Here is a 16,408-nt window from a genome sequence, read left to right on the forward strand (position 1 = left end):
CAAGCAACACATTAGAGTTGTAAAAGCAGAGGCAACATTTTCTTGAAGAATGGCTACTATATTATCCCCTTGAAGACACAAAAACAATTGTTATGAGCTAGTAACAACAAGGAGAGTTTAAAGTTTCCCCTCACACAGAAACATAAACAACAGTGTTGGGCAGATCATGTATTGGATGGATGGTAAGATGTATGGGTCCCGCTTTGATGACATAAATGCATAAAGGATTAATGAGGGAAAAGGTTCATAAAATGTTAATGAGAAATTTCTTTTTTCCTGGATTTTTCCCAGTCCATCAACCATATAAGTTTATTTAAAGAATAATTTCTTTTAAGGGATTCAGGTATAGATGGCTTGTTGTGTAAAACCAGTACCATATTTCACTCTTTTTGAGTCTAATTAAGTCTGTTTACTCAAAATAAAGGGGTACTTATCCTTTTATCTCTAGATTATTGAAGGAATGGAGTCTCACGATTCTGTCCTTATTCTCTATGACCAAGGTAAAAGCTGAACAGATGATCTTATAGTAGATTTTTTTTTAAGGCAGTACTAATAGCCTAATAGCTAAGGCAGCAAGGCTGTGATTCACAAAGAAATAAAAACCTCTTGCCGTAGCAAGGAAGTGGAATAGAAAAAGTAAGAAAGAAACCTAGACTGGAAGCTGGCATTGTGTGACTGACAACTGGCAAAGCCCAGTTCACATCAAATGAGGCCAATTAAAACCCTTCCCTTCTACCACTCACCTGTTCTTGACTGCATTCTAAAACCACAAGGCAAAAGAGCACATTTTTGCCATGCCCCTCACCTCACGTATTCCCTGGAAAAGCTCTCTGGAGAGTGGGGCAGTTGAAGAAGATGCGCTGCAGTGTTAACACTCCAGAACAGATTAGGGTGCAGCTGGGATGTTCAACATAAGCCACCAGAAAACAAGTATGTAGCCAATGGCTAAATATTCTAGTCACTTTCCTTTTGTTGGGAAGGATCACTTTTCCTAACACTTAGGCATGACACAGAGGATGAATAAATAGTTTTTTGATACCTCTGCTTTTGCAATTTGACTTGTGACTTGTTGCCAGTCACAGCTTCTTATATGCTTATTTTTGTCCTTTATTTTGCTTATATGAAGCAAAATATCAACAGATAGGGTATGAAAATGCCATGAATCATCACATAAAGCTTAAAACAAAACTATTAGGAAGGGTTTGGGTCTTCCTTAGCACAAATTTCCTATTCAAATGTGTGACAATGCTGCTCAGTTCTTTTACTCTGTTCTTACTCTGGTAAAACTCCCCAATACAATGATGCATGTGAGAAATGAGAGTGGGCCCTGATTCCCAGCCAGTTATGTCAGTCTGAGGCCCACATGCTCCAGGTCTATAATAATGTGTAAAGGAGCCCTGTGCCCCACAGCCATGGCACAGACCATCTGTACCATTTAGCTGTCAGAATGGCCCCCTGAATGCCTGCAGTTTGGGCTAGGAAGCTTTCACTTGCTTTGCTTGCAAAGACAGTTTTGGCCATGGTGCAGGAGTCAGCATAATGTAAGGAGCAGAGGCAGTCTCTAAGGGGCTCCCCTGTTTGGGAAACTAAGGAGGCTATTACTGTTATGGACATGGACAGGCTGTGCCAACTGACCACAAGGCAGAGAATGCACCTGGGACTCTGCGGTTTACTGTAAGGGACACAGCCAGAGAGGAAGCAGCCTCTATGCCTAAGTGAGTTAAGAGATAACAGATGTGCTGGCTACCTCCTGGGCACGTACTGAGGACAGAAGATTTGGACAACTTCACACTGACTTCTTCACACCTATTCTTACCACAAACCTGCAAAGCACCTGGTGGAAACGCAGCCTCAGCCCCACACTGCAAGAAAAACGCTTACATTTCCCCATTCAGCCAGTGTCACTGAAGCTAAGCTCCCTGCGGAGACGTTTGGGCTGTTTCCAGCAGACTGTTTCTCTGGCTGCTGGCTTGGGGAGATATGCAGGCTTCCCATGCTCCGTGGCCCCAGCGGCTATTCCCAGCCCTGCGCGGGAGCGGCATTCCTTTCTGCCCACTCCCTGCGCCGGGGCTCAGCCCAGGACACTCCGGCAGCAGCTCCGCTCTCCTCCCGGAATGGCACCCTGGGGTCTCGGCCCATGTGTTCAGGATGCCGTGAGACTCAGACCAGGTGTCTGAACATCAATTACACGGGGTCAGCGAGGCTGCAGCTTGAATGTGGGAATGCCTTTCCTCATCCATATGCAGCATGCCCAGGGACTGCACAGATGGAGCAGCAGGAGACAACACTTTGCTGAGAGCAAGACACACACCAGGGCGATGGGGAAAGCCTGCGAAGCTTTCCCAGTTTCCTGTCCCAACCTTGGAAAATGATCCTGCTCCCTACAAGCATGGGCAGGCCCTGACAACGGAGACCCATGTGGTACAGGCAGAGAATTGACAATTTGTACAGATGGCTTTTTTCCTTCTTTTTATCTCTGATGAGCAACAGGTTTGTTTCCAAGCCTGTGTTTCCATAGGAGGCTAGGGTGTGCACCAAGGGGGTCAGCTCAGTGTTGAGCCAGGAGCTGCAGCCTCCAGAGGATGGACAGAAGGACAGCCACACTGCTCAGGCACCGATGGCAGGTACGCAAGGTCCTGGAATTCCACTGGATGTAAAAACTCAGGAGTTCAGAGCTGTGCTTTGTGACAAGGCTCAAACCTGAGGCAGTTAGTTGTTTTGTAATGACACAAACTGGAAGACAACAAAACAAACCACCAAAACCCCAAAAAACTCCAACTGTAGAACAAAACAAATGTGCTGTATGCAAAATATTTCACTTTGCCCAGCATTACTTTTCTGTATACAGCCTGATTATATATTCAAGTGATTTTTGTCAGACCTTTAAGGGTCTGGTGAACTATAAAGGAAAAGTATACTTGGAATAAAGGATTTATTATTTGGCTGCATCATCCAATAGTGAGAAGAGGTGTGGGTAGGATCTGCAGCTAGGACCTGCCAAAAAAAAGCCAAGCCCTATTTATCTGAATGATCTTTACTTGCTAACTTCAGAAAGCTACTTCAAAATAAAGGTCGGGATCATTTGCAAATAAATAGGACGCCTGAAATATCCCAGTCAGCGTGCATCCTCAGTAACTGATATGATCTAAATGTTTTTCTGATCTCGTGTTTCTAAAACAAAAATAGAACTTGTTAGTAAATTTATATTGGAAATCAGGGGGTTTTCTTGACAAAAAATCCCCTGTTGAGGAGCTATTCCTGGAGAGACATACCAAATGATGCTACCCTTTTAATTAATACAGAAAGCTCCGGTCAATTTTTAAATTCTGTTCTGGCCCTCCTAAAACATGTTGATTTCTGTAAAATTGCCACATATTTGAAACTTACACATCTGCTTTTCCAGCTTCCCAGCCTCCCTGCAGCCAGCTGGGCTGCACCAGGACGTGCTGGCTGCCTCTGCCTCAGGCTGGCTCCCCATCCCAGCCCAGGGGAGCCCCGGGTGTGCTCAGCGGGCGCAGGGCCAGCTCGGGGTGCAGCTGCGCTCCCAGGGCGCTGTGGGATGAGCTGTGTGGGAAAAGGCCTGGGAGAAGTGGGGCTTCCCCCTGGCCTGCCAGCAGCCTGGGAGCCTGGCTGAATGCTGGGCCTTGATGCTGACCCGAGCTGTGCTCAGCCATGCCTGCGCCAGGCCTGCCAGCAGCCTGGGAGCCTGGCTGAATGCTGGGCCTTGATGCTGACCCGAGCTGTGCTCAGCCATGCCTGCGCCAGGCCTGCCAGCAGCCTGGGAGCTCGGCTGAATGCTGGGCCTCGGTGCTGACCTGAGCTCAGCCATGCCTGTGCCAGGCCTGCCAGCAGCCTGGGAGCCTGGCTGAATGCTGGGCCTCAGTGCTGACCCCAGCTGTGCTCAGCCATGCCTGTGCCAGGACACCCTGTGGGCAAATTCCCCAGCCTGGCCTCTGACTGGCTCCATCCCCATGGCCCTGCCCTACCCTCCAGGGCTGTGTCTGCCCCTGGTGACCACCTGGACCCGCTGGAAGGTACATGTCCTACCTCCCCACCCTGGCTCCCCACCCTGGCTCCCCTGCTCCCTGCCCACTCGGCTGCTGCTCAATCCACAACCACATCACCCCTCATTCCTGGGAAGCACAAAAGTAAAGGCAGAAGCTGAAAGACAGCACAAAACCAGGTGTGTTCAGAAGATGCAGCAGCCTAGTCAAACACTGTGACTGTCAAAGAGGGGAAATGGCAAAAAAAAACATGACTCTGCTGACGTAGGGAAAATTAATCACACAAATGCAAGTTTGCTCATGAACTGTGAGAGCATTTTTCCTTGCTACACATTGTTTCTAGAGTGTGAAAACAAGGAGCTTTCTTCGTATCAAACCAGCACCTTCAGCTTCCAAATGGACAAAAAAGGGCACGTGGAAACCTACAGTGTTGGTCCTTGGTCACTCAGAAATGTTTGCATGATAAAGATCACATACTTTCACTGCGAGCTGAGTCAACTGCTGCTATCAACTAGGTGCTGCCATTTTAAAGAAAATAACTCTTGATAAACATCAGGAAACACTGCAAATTTCACTGTGCTTTTTACTCCTGAGGAGCAAACAGGGCACTGGGAATAAAGCAAGATAAGCTACCTTCTTAGGCAAAACTATGTGAGCTACTAAATTAACATTGAACTCTCAGAAGATCTTGGATCAGTACAATATAATATGAAGAATGTTCCACTCCTTGGCCAACTTCTGGCTTGTCAAAACAAAAGCAAAGAAGTAATTAAGAATAATCTGGTCTGAAACAAGAAATGCATTACTGCAAAAAACCCCAAACCCAACACTAATACAAAATGTGCTCTGAACTAATGAATTAAAATATTCAGAACAAATGTGTTTGCTTATAGTGTAACTGAATAAGCCACTATGCAGCTTTACATTCTGAGCAAGGCAAACATATTTGGATCTAAAAATAATTTTTTTGCGCAAAATTTAAAAAATACAAGATAGGTTTAGTATAATAATGCATAATAAGGGCTTCCTGTGGTAAAATCACTACACAATAAAACCCAGATGTCCTATCTTAAAGCCTCAAGGAAAAGCAATGCTGAATTTCTGAAACCACTTCAGCTACTTTCAGAGTAAGGTGAAAAAACAACAAGATCATTTTATTACATGACAGTTTACCTTGTCAGGGTTCTTGTCTCTCAGTATCAATATTTTAACTCAGAGAATTCTGGGAGGCTGACAGAACTCTGTCTATTCTGCTACCAAATGCACCATGACATATGATATGCCAGTTAATAACTCAACAAGATAGAATTAACTTGAATATATTATATGAGCATAGTTCTGATCTATAAAGAAGAAAAAGTGAGTAAATGTGACTTTGCACAGAGCGCTCAAAAAACATGGACACATGCAAGAAACTCCTCATCATCATCATCACTAACTTCAGGCAGATACAGTATTTTGCTTTTGGTATAACCTGTCTTGTCCTTGCATGCATAACTTGATTCACTTATACAGGATATGACTGTATACAAAGAATAGACTCTCTAATTTTTTCCACACAGACATAGAACAAATGACTCTGAAAGAAATCTTTCAAGAAAGAATGATTAATTAATAAATTAGAATCAGTATCAGTTTCACAGGCATGGCAGATAAAAAAGAATTTCAAGGAAGAATTTAGAGAGCAACAAGGAAAAAACTCTCTTACTGATGAGTGGAGCAGACAGCACACAAAAAAAGAGGGACCAAAAATAAGGAATTCAAAGCTATCAACCATGACTGCATTTCCATGTGTGCAATACTGGCTGTGAATGTGCCTGCCTGTCTGGCATCATATGATGTTGACGGGAGAAGTCATGGCTGTTTAAAAAAAAACATAAATAAATTCCCACTTGGGCAGCCATCCTGCTGCCTGTCCACAATGTGATACAAACTCTGTGACCCTCAGCATTGAAACAGCACTGCCAGACCAAGACATGGCTGTTGATGGCAGTGAAAATGAGGGGCTTTGCCTCAGGCAGCTGCCACCTCCTTCATTCAGGATTTCTCAGAGTTCTTTAAGAGAGCTGCCCCTTCCTGTCGGCTCCGTGACTGAACATGGAAAGAGTCCTCTCTTAACTGTCCAATAATTCTTCCAGGGCTCAAAGAAATTTTGAATAAAGCAATGACATGTGTTAGGAGGGTCCCCAAAATGCTAGTGATTTTTTCAAGGTATCATTATTCTGTCTGATTTTCTTATGGAACACCATCCATACTCAAAGATGACCCTGTAGGAAAGACATTCTGTGCTGTTCTTGTGAGCCAGCAAAGGCCTCCTGAAGATAAAGGAAAGCCCCATATTTCTCCTGAGGAAGACACCAAGGTTGTCACCATGGAGACATGATGACGGTGAGAAAGTTAAGATACACAGACTCTAGCTGGCTCACAGAATGACTTGGTCACCCACTGAGAACTTTGTTTCTTTCCTATAACCAATGGACAGTGAATGTGTATGTTGGGTGAATGTAAACATCTTGAAAAAGTTTAAAAGCAACATGTTGCTATAATAAATCTCTCTTTCAGCCTTCTGATGGAGTCGTGGTATTTTGTGCTGCGTCGTGCTCTGTAACGACATGAGCCCAACTATACACTTATTTAATCAGATCTAAATAAACCATGTCTGTCAGTGTGGATACACCTCAAATGAAGCTGTTCTAAATTAGGATTGCAATGTATCTTTTTGGGGAAACTCCTAGGCTATTTCTAAAGCAGCCCACAGGTAGGGAGCCTGGTGTTTCCAGGAAGAGGTAGATTCACTTTGCATGCCCTAAATAAGTAATGTGGCAGATTACATCAATACATCAGATTGATGCCTCCTTCCTAGATCACCTGGGCAGTAGGCCTGCCTTATCACATTTCTCACACTGTGACCCAGTGCCTACATTTACAGTAGACACATTAAGCAGGATGGGCCAAGTGATGACTCCACCCTGCTTATTTAGCCTGGAAATCCTGTGTTAATTAAAAAAGTCCTCCTGTTTCAACCAGACAAAACTTTCCAGATGGAATAAAACAGGACACATCTGGGAAAGCCTGGATGTGAGATAGCCCAGAGCATTGACACATTTTAACTTAGAGCAATAACTTAGGTCCCCATGTCAGCAATCTAATTTCATGACAAAACCAATAAAAGTAGTACATAGTAGTGTTGGTTTTATCTTCTCTGTTAAAGATTTCTTGCTTCTTCCACTTGATGATATTCTCCATGATATATCCCCTTAAAATCTCACAGAAGCGAAAAGAATTGTATCTCATGCACTACTTCAACCATTTTCTTTCTATATATCTATATATGGTCTCCTGTTATAATGACAGTTGTGATCTGTCACTTGCTGTTATTTTTGCAGATGTTATTCAAACTTATTCTCTCTCAATTTTTTTTCTTTGATCTGACAATTATTTCTTTCTTTGCAGGGATTCTATTGCTCTCACCTGAATATAACTTGGGAAAAAAGTAACTTTTGTTAGAGGCAGTTAAAAAAATATACTAAAAGGACACAAATAAAGTAATCAAATGTTACAAAACTACTTAGGGAAAAGTGTTCCTTTTTGGAAGACAAAAGAAAAAATAATCAGCATTAGCAGAAGATACATTGTCTCCAAAGAGAAAAAAAAATACCCAAGAACTCTATTTTGATGTAATGCATTAGCAGGGACAGAAAGGGAGAAAAAATCTGTAAACTTAGTTGAACTTCAGGTAGTTAATACTACTTAATTTTATTTAAGCCATGTGAATTATTAAATCTACAATTCAGAGTAGTTCCAAAGTTATTTGAGGCCTCTAACATCACTATCCAATGTATGCCAAAGAGCTCTAAAGATAACTGTGCCTGATCCACCCCATTTGGCTGTCTGTCCTGGCACTTCCATTCAGGGACTTCTCTTCCTTAGTTCTTCAAGCCTGCAACCAGCATCCTCTTCTCTTGCCAGAGACACCATTTTTTTCTCTTCCAGTTCTCTGACATCCTAAACATCCTCCTTCTTTTTCCTGCTCTCATGTCTTTTTCTGCTGAGAAACATCCGTCTCCCTAACAGCCAGCAGCAGCCTGCCAGGCAACACATTCAGTCAAACTCTCCGAGTTCCACTCTTCCTCTCTCCCTCTTTCCTGTCCTTTCCTTAATCTCCCTCCAATTTCTTCCTATGTGCAATTTTTCTCATTCAACACCACTCATGTGCAGCAGCTGTAACTCATTCATATATATATGGCTGTCAAAGCCAGCAGCTCTGCCTGTCTCACTACAGGCAGAACCATGACTTTTAAGACCTGATCCCACAGACTCTAATAATTCATAGCAGTTTTTTAAATTCAAGCTAATAAAACACTTCATAACATTAGCACATTGATCTGTGTAACAAATAGGAGAAGATTCAGTGTGACAAATAGGATTACAATATAAACAATACGACTGCCAGCAACTCTGGCAACTGTTCAGGTGCTACTGGTTCCCACTGACACCCACTTTGTCACTTACAAACATATTTGACCAGAGTAGTCACTGCAAGGAGCAAGCCCAACCCTCCTCCCACCCGCAGCTGCCTGCTTCCAACCCCATGCCAGCCCAGGTTTCTATGAATACAAGTGATGATCTGACCCAGGATAAAGTTAGCTCTCACCCCTCTTCTTTTTTGGGGTAGTCATTAGTACAAACAAGGAATTTTCCAAATCAGCTCACCACACAACTACAGAAAGACCTGTGCTGACCAAGGGAAGGAAGCAGCATATGAGTGGAAAATGGGATAAATATTGTGGTGGCAGTGCAGCTCACTTTTTCATGGAAACATGATCAGACTTCTCCATTCACATTCACTGGAGTGTTTCATCTCCTATACAGCCGCCACCTTAGGAACTACCAAATCTGAGAAATTAAACCTTCAAGCAAGCCAATTTACTTTTTCAAGATTCTCTGGGAAAACCAGCATGGGGAGATTCAAGCAGCCATGATCAGACTGCATGTATTGACTGAGATCTTTTGAACATCCCTTTAGTATACCTCTACTTTAACATCACAGCCTGCAGACTACTGTAAGGACATGAGGGAGAATGAATTAGTCCATGCTTTAGCTAAAACTCAGGTATCATGCTATACACACTACAAAACAACTTCATAAAAGAAGAGTCACAATGCCACTGGTTTATGTCAACTGATCCCAGTGATATCATTACTGGGCATAAAACATTTGCAGTTATCACCAGCCTGCTCTGGTTTCAGTAGCACATGGTAATTTTATCATCCATTCAGCACTATGCAGCAGAACAATGTTTGTATCTAAATGAGGCAAAGACAGGCAGCACATGACACTTAAGGTTCTTGCTCCTGTCCCCTCCCACAGGGCTGTGGGTCCCCAGCCAGACAGCTCTTGCATGATGTGGAGAGATCAACCATCCATGCAGGCTGACGGGCAGGCACGACATGCCAACTGCAGCTGGAGTGCAGGATTATCCTGTGTCACAGCACCTGCTGCAAAAGCCCTAGGATTTCCCAGTCCCTAACACAGTGTTTCCCAGTCCCTAACACAGTGTTTCCCAGTCCCTAACGCTGTATTTTCCATTCTCTAACACAGCATTCCCCAGTCCCTAACACAGCATTCCCCAGTCCCTAACACAGCATTTCCCATTCCTTAACACAGTATGCCATCTCACTAGAGATGTGATCTATCATCATATATCTATATGAAGTGCAAAGTCAAAAAGTTGCAGACAAAAGTGTTAAAATACAAGTAAGGATAGCTTTTGAAAAAAATGTAATCAAGGTCCCACTAGCACATGACCACAAAGCCTCACCCACACTTGTGGCTGACCAATAAATGCAGCCACAAGCCAAGCCTACCAACCTCAGTATCCTATATTCAGGCCTGATCCAAAATCTACTCCCATTAAACTCCCCAAGCTTTGCAACAGCAAGTTGCACATAGGAGTGTTGCACTCTCCTATGCATTATCTCTCACAGCTTTCACATCCTTGTGACAATGATGCACGAGTTTAGTAACTTCTACTTATATCAACTCAGGTAGATGGCTGCAACCACCTATATGGCACATTTTTTGATGTAGCAATTTAATTTAAACAACAATTTGTTTATAAACTCTGACTTGTAGAAATAAGCTTCACAGTCCTCAGATGAGGTTTGTATGTAAATGAAGACATTTCACCTGCAGGTTAACTATATTAGTATAGTTAACCTGCAGGTGAAATGTCTTCATTGTACTCGTTGGTATCTGGAGCACTGCATTTTTTATGTGTTTCTCACAAAAAATAAAGAAATTGTTGGGTTTGTTTCACTATTGTTTTAACAAAATACCCAAACAGAGAAATTAACAGCGGAATACTTCAAACAACCTGACACTTGAAGCATTATGCTTCTCTGCTGAACATCATGTTGCGGAAGACAGCACTCTGCAAGGCTTCTAAGATGATCTGTTAGTTGTTTCTTTTAATAGAAAGACAGATAAGCCATCTGGCAAGGAAAACGCACTTCCTCACTTATTGGTACCAAGGAAACTGCTTTTTTATCCTCTTCTCTCCTCAGTAAAAGTCAGAAGATGTTTTACTTACAGCGTCCACTTTGACGGCTGACAGCACAACTTCCATCAGGATCAGCAAAAGCCCCGTATCCCTGCAGGGAAAGGTGAATAAGGACGATATTGTTTTCAGCTAGTGCAAAACAAACACGTGATAACGCTCTGCAGTTAAAGGTGACAATACGACTTTAAAAAAGTTATTTCCAAAAGCCTTTCGAGCGGAATTACTTACTGACAAAGGAAAGTACGTGCACTGGGAAGCTGCGAGATGTCCATTTTCGCTCCTTCCCCGGCCGGGGGCTCGGCTCAGGGCTCCCTCCCGCCGGACGGCCACCCCTGCAAGGCAGAGCAGAGCCCGCTCGGAACGCCGCTCCCCCCGCGGAGGTCTCCGCGCTCGGCGACGCCGCTGCCGGGGCAGGGAGCGGCCCCTGCGGCCGGGCTGCGATCCGGGGGCAGAGGGGCTGTCCCGCCGCTCCCTCCCGAGCCGCGTCCTGCAGGCGCGCAGCCACCCGCGGGCGCCGACCCCGACGGGCCGAGCGGAGCGCAGCCCCCGCCGCTGCCCCGGCCCCTTCCGCCGCCCGCCCCGCGCCCGCTCCGCACCGCTACGCTGCCGTACCCTGCCGAACCCTGCCGTGCCGGGCGGCCGCGGCCGTGTGCGGCGGGGAAGCGGCGGGGAAGCGGCGCGTCTCCCAGCTCCGCCCGCGCCCCCCGCGGCCCACCACACACCCGCGGCGGGGACCGGGAGGCGGAAGAACTGCGGCCAGCGGGGAACGGGAGCGGGCGAGGTTGCGCCCTCCCAGGGTCCCCGCCCGGAGGGGAGGAGAGGGGGGGCTGCCACCGCCCATCGTGTACGACGAGTCGAGTCCTTCGCCCCCGAGGCATTGCAAGCGCCGCGGCCGCGACGGAGGGAAGAGACGCGCATGTGGGGCCGGCCCCGCGGAGCCCCACTGTGAGTCGGCGGCGCCCCGCCGCCCAGGGACCGACGGCGCGGAGCGGTGCGCGGCAGCATGCGGCTCTGGCTGGGCTTCGGGCTGCTGCTGAGCGCCGAGCTCAGCGCCGTGTCCGCCGCGGTGAGTACGCGGGGGCGGCTCCTCCGGGCTGCGCCATCGGGCGCACACGCGGGACCCCCTCACGGGGAGCCGCGGGAGCGGTGCGGGATGGGACGGGACGGGAGCGGGGCCTCCGCTCTCGGGGCGCTGGGGCAGCCAGGTGCGCTGGGCGCGGATGCCCGGCGGCCCCGGCGCTGAGCGGGGCTGTGCCTGCCCGCCGGCCCGCCGCGGGGCTGTGCGGAGCGGGGATGGCCGCGGGTCCGGCGGGACGGGCCCGCAGCGCTCTCCCACGGCCCGGCACGGAGCGCCGCTGACTGGGGAGGGATGGAACGCACGCACCCACCCGGGACTGAAAAGTACCGAGCTGTGTTGCCACGGTGAAAAAGAATAATAATTTAAAAAGTAAAAAAGAAACAAAATTTATATTAATAATAGTTTAGAGTTGGCTGCTTGCATTCAAAGTGCGGTGCACGCTGCCTTTGACCCCCGCGATGGGCGGTAGGCTGGGGACTGCGAAGGATCCTAATGTTAATGGTTAAAGCTGAATTTTGGCATCTTTCCGGATGGAACTAGATTGTGGCATAGGCTTTGTAAAATCGAAAGCATGCAAGTAGTCTGAAAGTTTTGCTAAGGGAGCTAATTTTATCACTGTGATAATAGCTATTAGCTGTCCTTAAGTCTAAAGGACTCTCTCTGCTGGCGCTCCTGAAGAATTTGGGCTGTTCCTTCTGTACGTCTAAGTAATGGGCAGCTGACACAATAATTTGTATTAGGTTATCTTTTTGTGTCTCCTTGTTTCCTTGAATTTGGTTAGGTTGATACTGTATTAATGAAATTTAGGAGTGCAGAAAACTTCTCAGTAGCTGTAGACACATGGCTTTTTGTCATGCTTCCTGCTATAAATTTAAGATCTTGCATTAACGTTTCAGTCGACAGTGGAGGTATGGGAAAGGGTTATTTTAAGCTTTTCTGCAATTTCCGCTGAAATGAAGTCCTATAATGAATTTTGATGCCTCTGTGGGATGGTGTGTATGTATTGAATCAACTGAAGTAAGCAATGCACTAAACTTCCGATGTCTTGTCTGTTGCTCCTAGGTTGATAATATCAGGCTTACTGTGATTGCAATAAATCACTCAGTGGTGAATCCTCTAAGGCAATTCACCCAGCACTTGCCATTAAGTTGATTAAACTGTATTCCCTTAAGGTTGTAATTAATTTTAATTAATTAGAGTATTTTGAAGTAAATTATTTACATTTGAGTTCTGAATTTGGTATATCTAGAGATAAAAATACCTATCTGTGAAATACATTCCCACCTTGTGCTGCAAAGCGAAGTCATTGGGTGAACCATGACTGTCAATCAAAGACACAAAACTATGTAGGCATGAGGTGCTTATTAAAAGAAGATACAAACTTTAGTATTAGTTGTACAATTTGAGGTCTTCTTTGGCAACTGTGAAGAGGCTCTGTTCTAGAAGTATCTAGCCATGTGCTGGATAAATTATTCCATTAAAATCAAGATTTCTTAAAATGTAACCTAAAGCTGTTAATTATATTATGAAGCTATTCTCATAATTAACCATTCTTTGTGTGTTAAGCTCACTGCAGATTTACAGTTCCTTTTCAGTGCCACCAGAAAACACAAATATGCAGTGGAAGCTGAGCTCCTTGCAGTTTTGCTGCCTTAGATAAACTCTCAACTCACATGGGTGGCCTTTCAATCAATTCAGTTCTGCTGGCATTGTCCCCAGCTCCACACTGTTGCCTGTCACTAGCAGCAACACAAAAGGTGATGGAGATGCCTGTTAGCCTGCACCATACCACGTGTGGGTGGTGATCCAGAGGCTGCTCTTTGGAGATTCTTGAGCTGGGCTGATGCCTGTGCATGACTGTGGCAGGGTGGTGTGAAGCACTCTACACCTGGGCAGCACCACTTCTGCTTTTGGAGAGCTGGCAGAGCTGACCCAGTGCTCACATTGTCCTCAGATGAACGTATTCCCACTGTTTACATTTAAAGAGTGGTTGTATTAGCAGAAGATTGTGTGGTAAGGAAGGTTGTAGCAGAACGCTTTGCAATAGGCTGAATGGAGCAACCAACTTTATGCAGGAAAAATAAAATTATGCTGGTTCCTTCCTTCCCTAAGTAGCTTTTATTGGCTAGTCTTGTGTTGTGTTTTTTTTTTTTTTCTTTTTTAATGGCAGTTGTGTAGCCACAGTCTTATTAATTGTACCATGGCCTTCATCACAGAATTGATGAGGCTGGTGGGCACCTTGGAGATCATCTATTCCAACCTCCTGCTCACAGCAGGGACAGCTACAACAGCTACTTAATACTGTGTCCCACTCAGTTTTGAATATGTCCAAGGATGGAGACTGCTCAACCCCTCTAGGCAACTTGTGTCAGTGCTTAGTCACCCTCACAGAAAATGTTTCTTCATATGTGCAAAGTGGTTGTTCTAGGCCTGAGACCATCCATGCCTGTCAGCACAAGCAAGTGTGACAGGGGCAGCTCATGCTGTCTTGGTGGTGGTGATTCTGCAGTCTGTCTGGGCTGACAGAGTGAAAAATTGTTTTTATCTCTGACATATCTGTGATTAAATACATACAAGGAGATTTGGAATGACTGCTCTGACAGAGGCATTTGACGTAGCAAAGCCAGCCCTCAGCCAGCTACTGTCACGATCATGTGCCTCAGTACAGAAAGAGGGAGCTGCTCCGTTGCAGCTCCTGCTGGTTTTAATGTGGCACTAGAAGGAGCTTCCAGATGAGACTCTGGAAGTTTAGAGTTCTTTATTTTGATAAAATATAATGAAAATAATATTTATAGCTAATCTGGGCCTTTGTACCGTTCTGCGTTCTTCTCAGGAGATTTGTTTTCAGGTTACAGTGAGAGCAGAGTGGAAGAAGGGCAGCAGATTAAGATGTTTCCAGGTCAGGATAAAAGACTGCTCCCATGAGACAGTTACAGGAGAAGCTCGTTTTGATGGATTTCTGACACTCTTCAGGCTGCCATTTCCTTTGGAGAAAGTCTGTTTCCTAACATTAGTACTGCTTGGTTGGGAGTGGATGGTGCCATGGGAATGCCTGTTTCATGGTTTGGTACCCTGTCCATGCTGCTGCAGTGCTGGTCCTTGTGCTGCGTGCAGCACAGCGAGATCTTCAGCTGCACTCGAGCCCTGGGTTGAGTCACCTTCCACACAAGTAAGCACTGGTGGAAGGGAGGAGCTCTCCTGGCCACCACTGCTCAGGAGTGGGTTTAGCGTTCTCTCCAAGTTCCCAGCCAATCTCCCTTTTCTCCTTTTAGTCTAGGTGAAAAGTTTGCTGGGACAGAGTGAGAGCAAGCTCTATGGAGCTAATAGGGAAAGGTGTGCCAAAACAGTGATAAAAGCATGCATAAATTTTTCCACAAGGGCAGTGCTGATTCCATTAGTCCTATTTGAGCTGAGAGTGTGGTGGCAGCTGGGGATGCTCTGGAGGGAGGCCAGGAGGTTCCTGTCCCTGGGTAAGCCCTGTATACAGAGTGGTCCTGTATGTGGCCAGGCAGAGCTCTGCTGTATTGTCCTTATGCCTTCCTTGCATCACCTCTCCTATTTTTACATGATATTTGAGAGTGCATTCTGACACATGCAGTTAGAAGCCAAAGGCAAAAGGAATATAATCTGACCAATTTTTCTATTATCTTTTCTTTAAAAATGTGATTTACTGAGATGGAGATGTACAGGGCACATAAACCTAGAGTAGATAAAAAGAATGACCTGGGCTTTTGGCATGTGGTTGAAGAGAAGTTGTATGACTGAGTCTGAATCACTGGTAGCACTTCACTTGGGTGTGCTTTTACCAATGAAGTAAGGCAGGGTTGGGCAGCTGCCTTCTGCAGCAGTTCGTGTCTAGGACTGCCACGTCTTTGATGCTGAGACACCCTGAGGCCATCTGACACCCTTGTCCCTGAATGTCCTCAAGGACTTGACAATACCAAGGGAAAGTTTAATAGACCGTAGTAAGTGTTAATTCAGGAGGGAGATATGGTCACTCTGATTCCAAAAATATGGCCGGAAGGGGAGACCCAAATGATTTCTAATGAGTAAAGCTCCTCTCAGACTAGAAGGTTTCAGAGAAGAGCAGGAAATGCATTTGGTTGCCCCTGCCAGGCTATGGTGGGGTGTGGAAGCATGAAGAAGACAAGTGCAGTGCTCCCTTTTCCTCCTGTTGGAGCAAGATGTCAGGAAGAGGTATAAGATCTGGGGTGGCTGAGGGTACTCCAGAGAGGGTCGTGAGAGCATGGGCAGGAGAGTGGCCTTCCAGCTTGTAGCCAGCACTGCTTGCTGGGAAAGTGGAGAGTGGTGGGCATGGCTTCACCTGTCCCAGCAGTGGGGGTTACTACTCAGTATGTATGCACAGAAAAATGCATGGGCGCTTCTGGAGACAAGGGGACAGGCCTGGTGACTCCTTGCTCCCACAGGAATCTCTTTATACCTGTTGTCCTTTCTGCCAAATTCCCCTCTCCCTCTGGCCACTTCTTCTACAGCATCATGGCGTGGGGTGCTGGAGGAGGGAGAGAAGAGCAGAATATTTTATATCACCTGCCTGCTGCCAGCGGTGTTGGTGAGCGCAGCCTCTGAACCTGCTGAGTGTCAGCATATGCAAGTGAGTTCGTGGACTGTCATCCCCAGCTGCACAAGTTTTGCTTCTGAGTGTTTGTATCAAATGCCTGCAGGACTACTGCAATGTTTCATTGCAACTTGTCTGCTTGGTGTTTATAATCCTGGATGTCACTAGCTTGTGTAATGCCTGAGGT

The 16,408-nt window shown here is 46.0% G+C and overlaps 2 protein-coding genes across 2 annotated transcripts in view; one reads left to right on the forward strand and one right to left on the reverse strand.

Moving 5' to 3' along the window:
- The window catches only part of COL4A2 (collagen type IV alpha 2 chain), a 141,752-nt gene extending 130,528 nt beyond the window's left edge, over window positions 1-11,224 (reverse strand). Inside the window, exons 1-3 of the mRNA XM_054271539.1 lie at window positions 11,180-11,224; window positions 10,796-10,899; window positions 10,598-10,658 (exon numbers count right to left, since the gene is read on the reverse strand). Coding sequence (XP_054127514.1) covers window positions 10,598-10,658; window positions 10,796-10,839 — 105 coding nt within the window. The 5' untranslated portion in view covers window positions 10,840-10,899; window positions 11,180-11,224. The remainder of the gene's footprint in view (window positions 1-10,597; window positions 10,659-10,795; window positions 10,900-11,179) is intronic.
- Window positions 11,225-11,409: 185 nt separating this feature from the next.
- The window catches only part of COL4A1 (collagen type IV alpha 1 chain), a 118,535-nt gene continuing 113,536 nt past the window's right edge, over window positions 11,410-16,408 (forward strand). Inside the window, exon 1 of the mRNA XM_054271867.1 lies at window positions 11,410-11,633. Coding sequence (XP_054127842.1) covers window positions 11,571-11,633 — 63 coding nt within the window. The 5' untranslated portion in view covers window positions 11,410-11,570. The remainder of the gene's footprint in view (window positions 11,634-16,408) is intronic.

The sequence above is a fragment of the Melozone crissalis genome, unplaced genomic scaffold (assembly GCF_028551555.1).
Source record: "Melozone crissalis strain CALT ecotype California unplaced genomic scaffold, PUWL_Pcris_2 ptg000013l_1, whole genome shotgun sequence".
Lineage (NCBI taxonomy): Eukaryota > Metazoa > Chordata > Aves > Passeriformes > Passerellidae > Melozone > Melozone crissalis.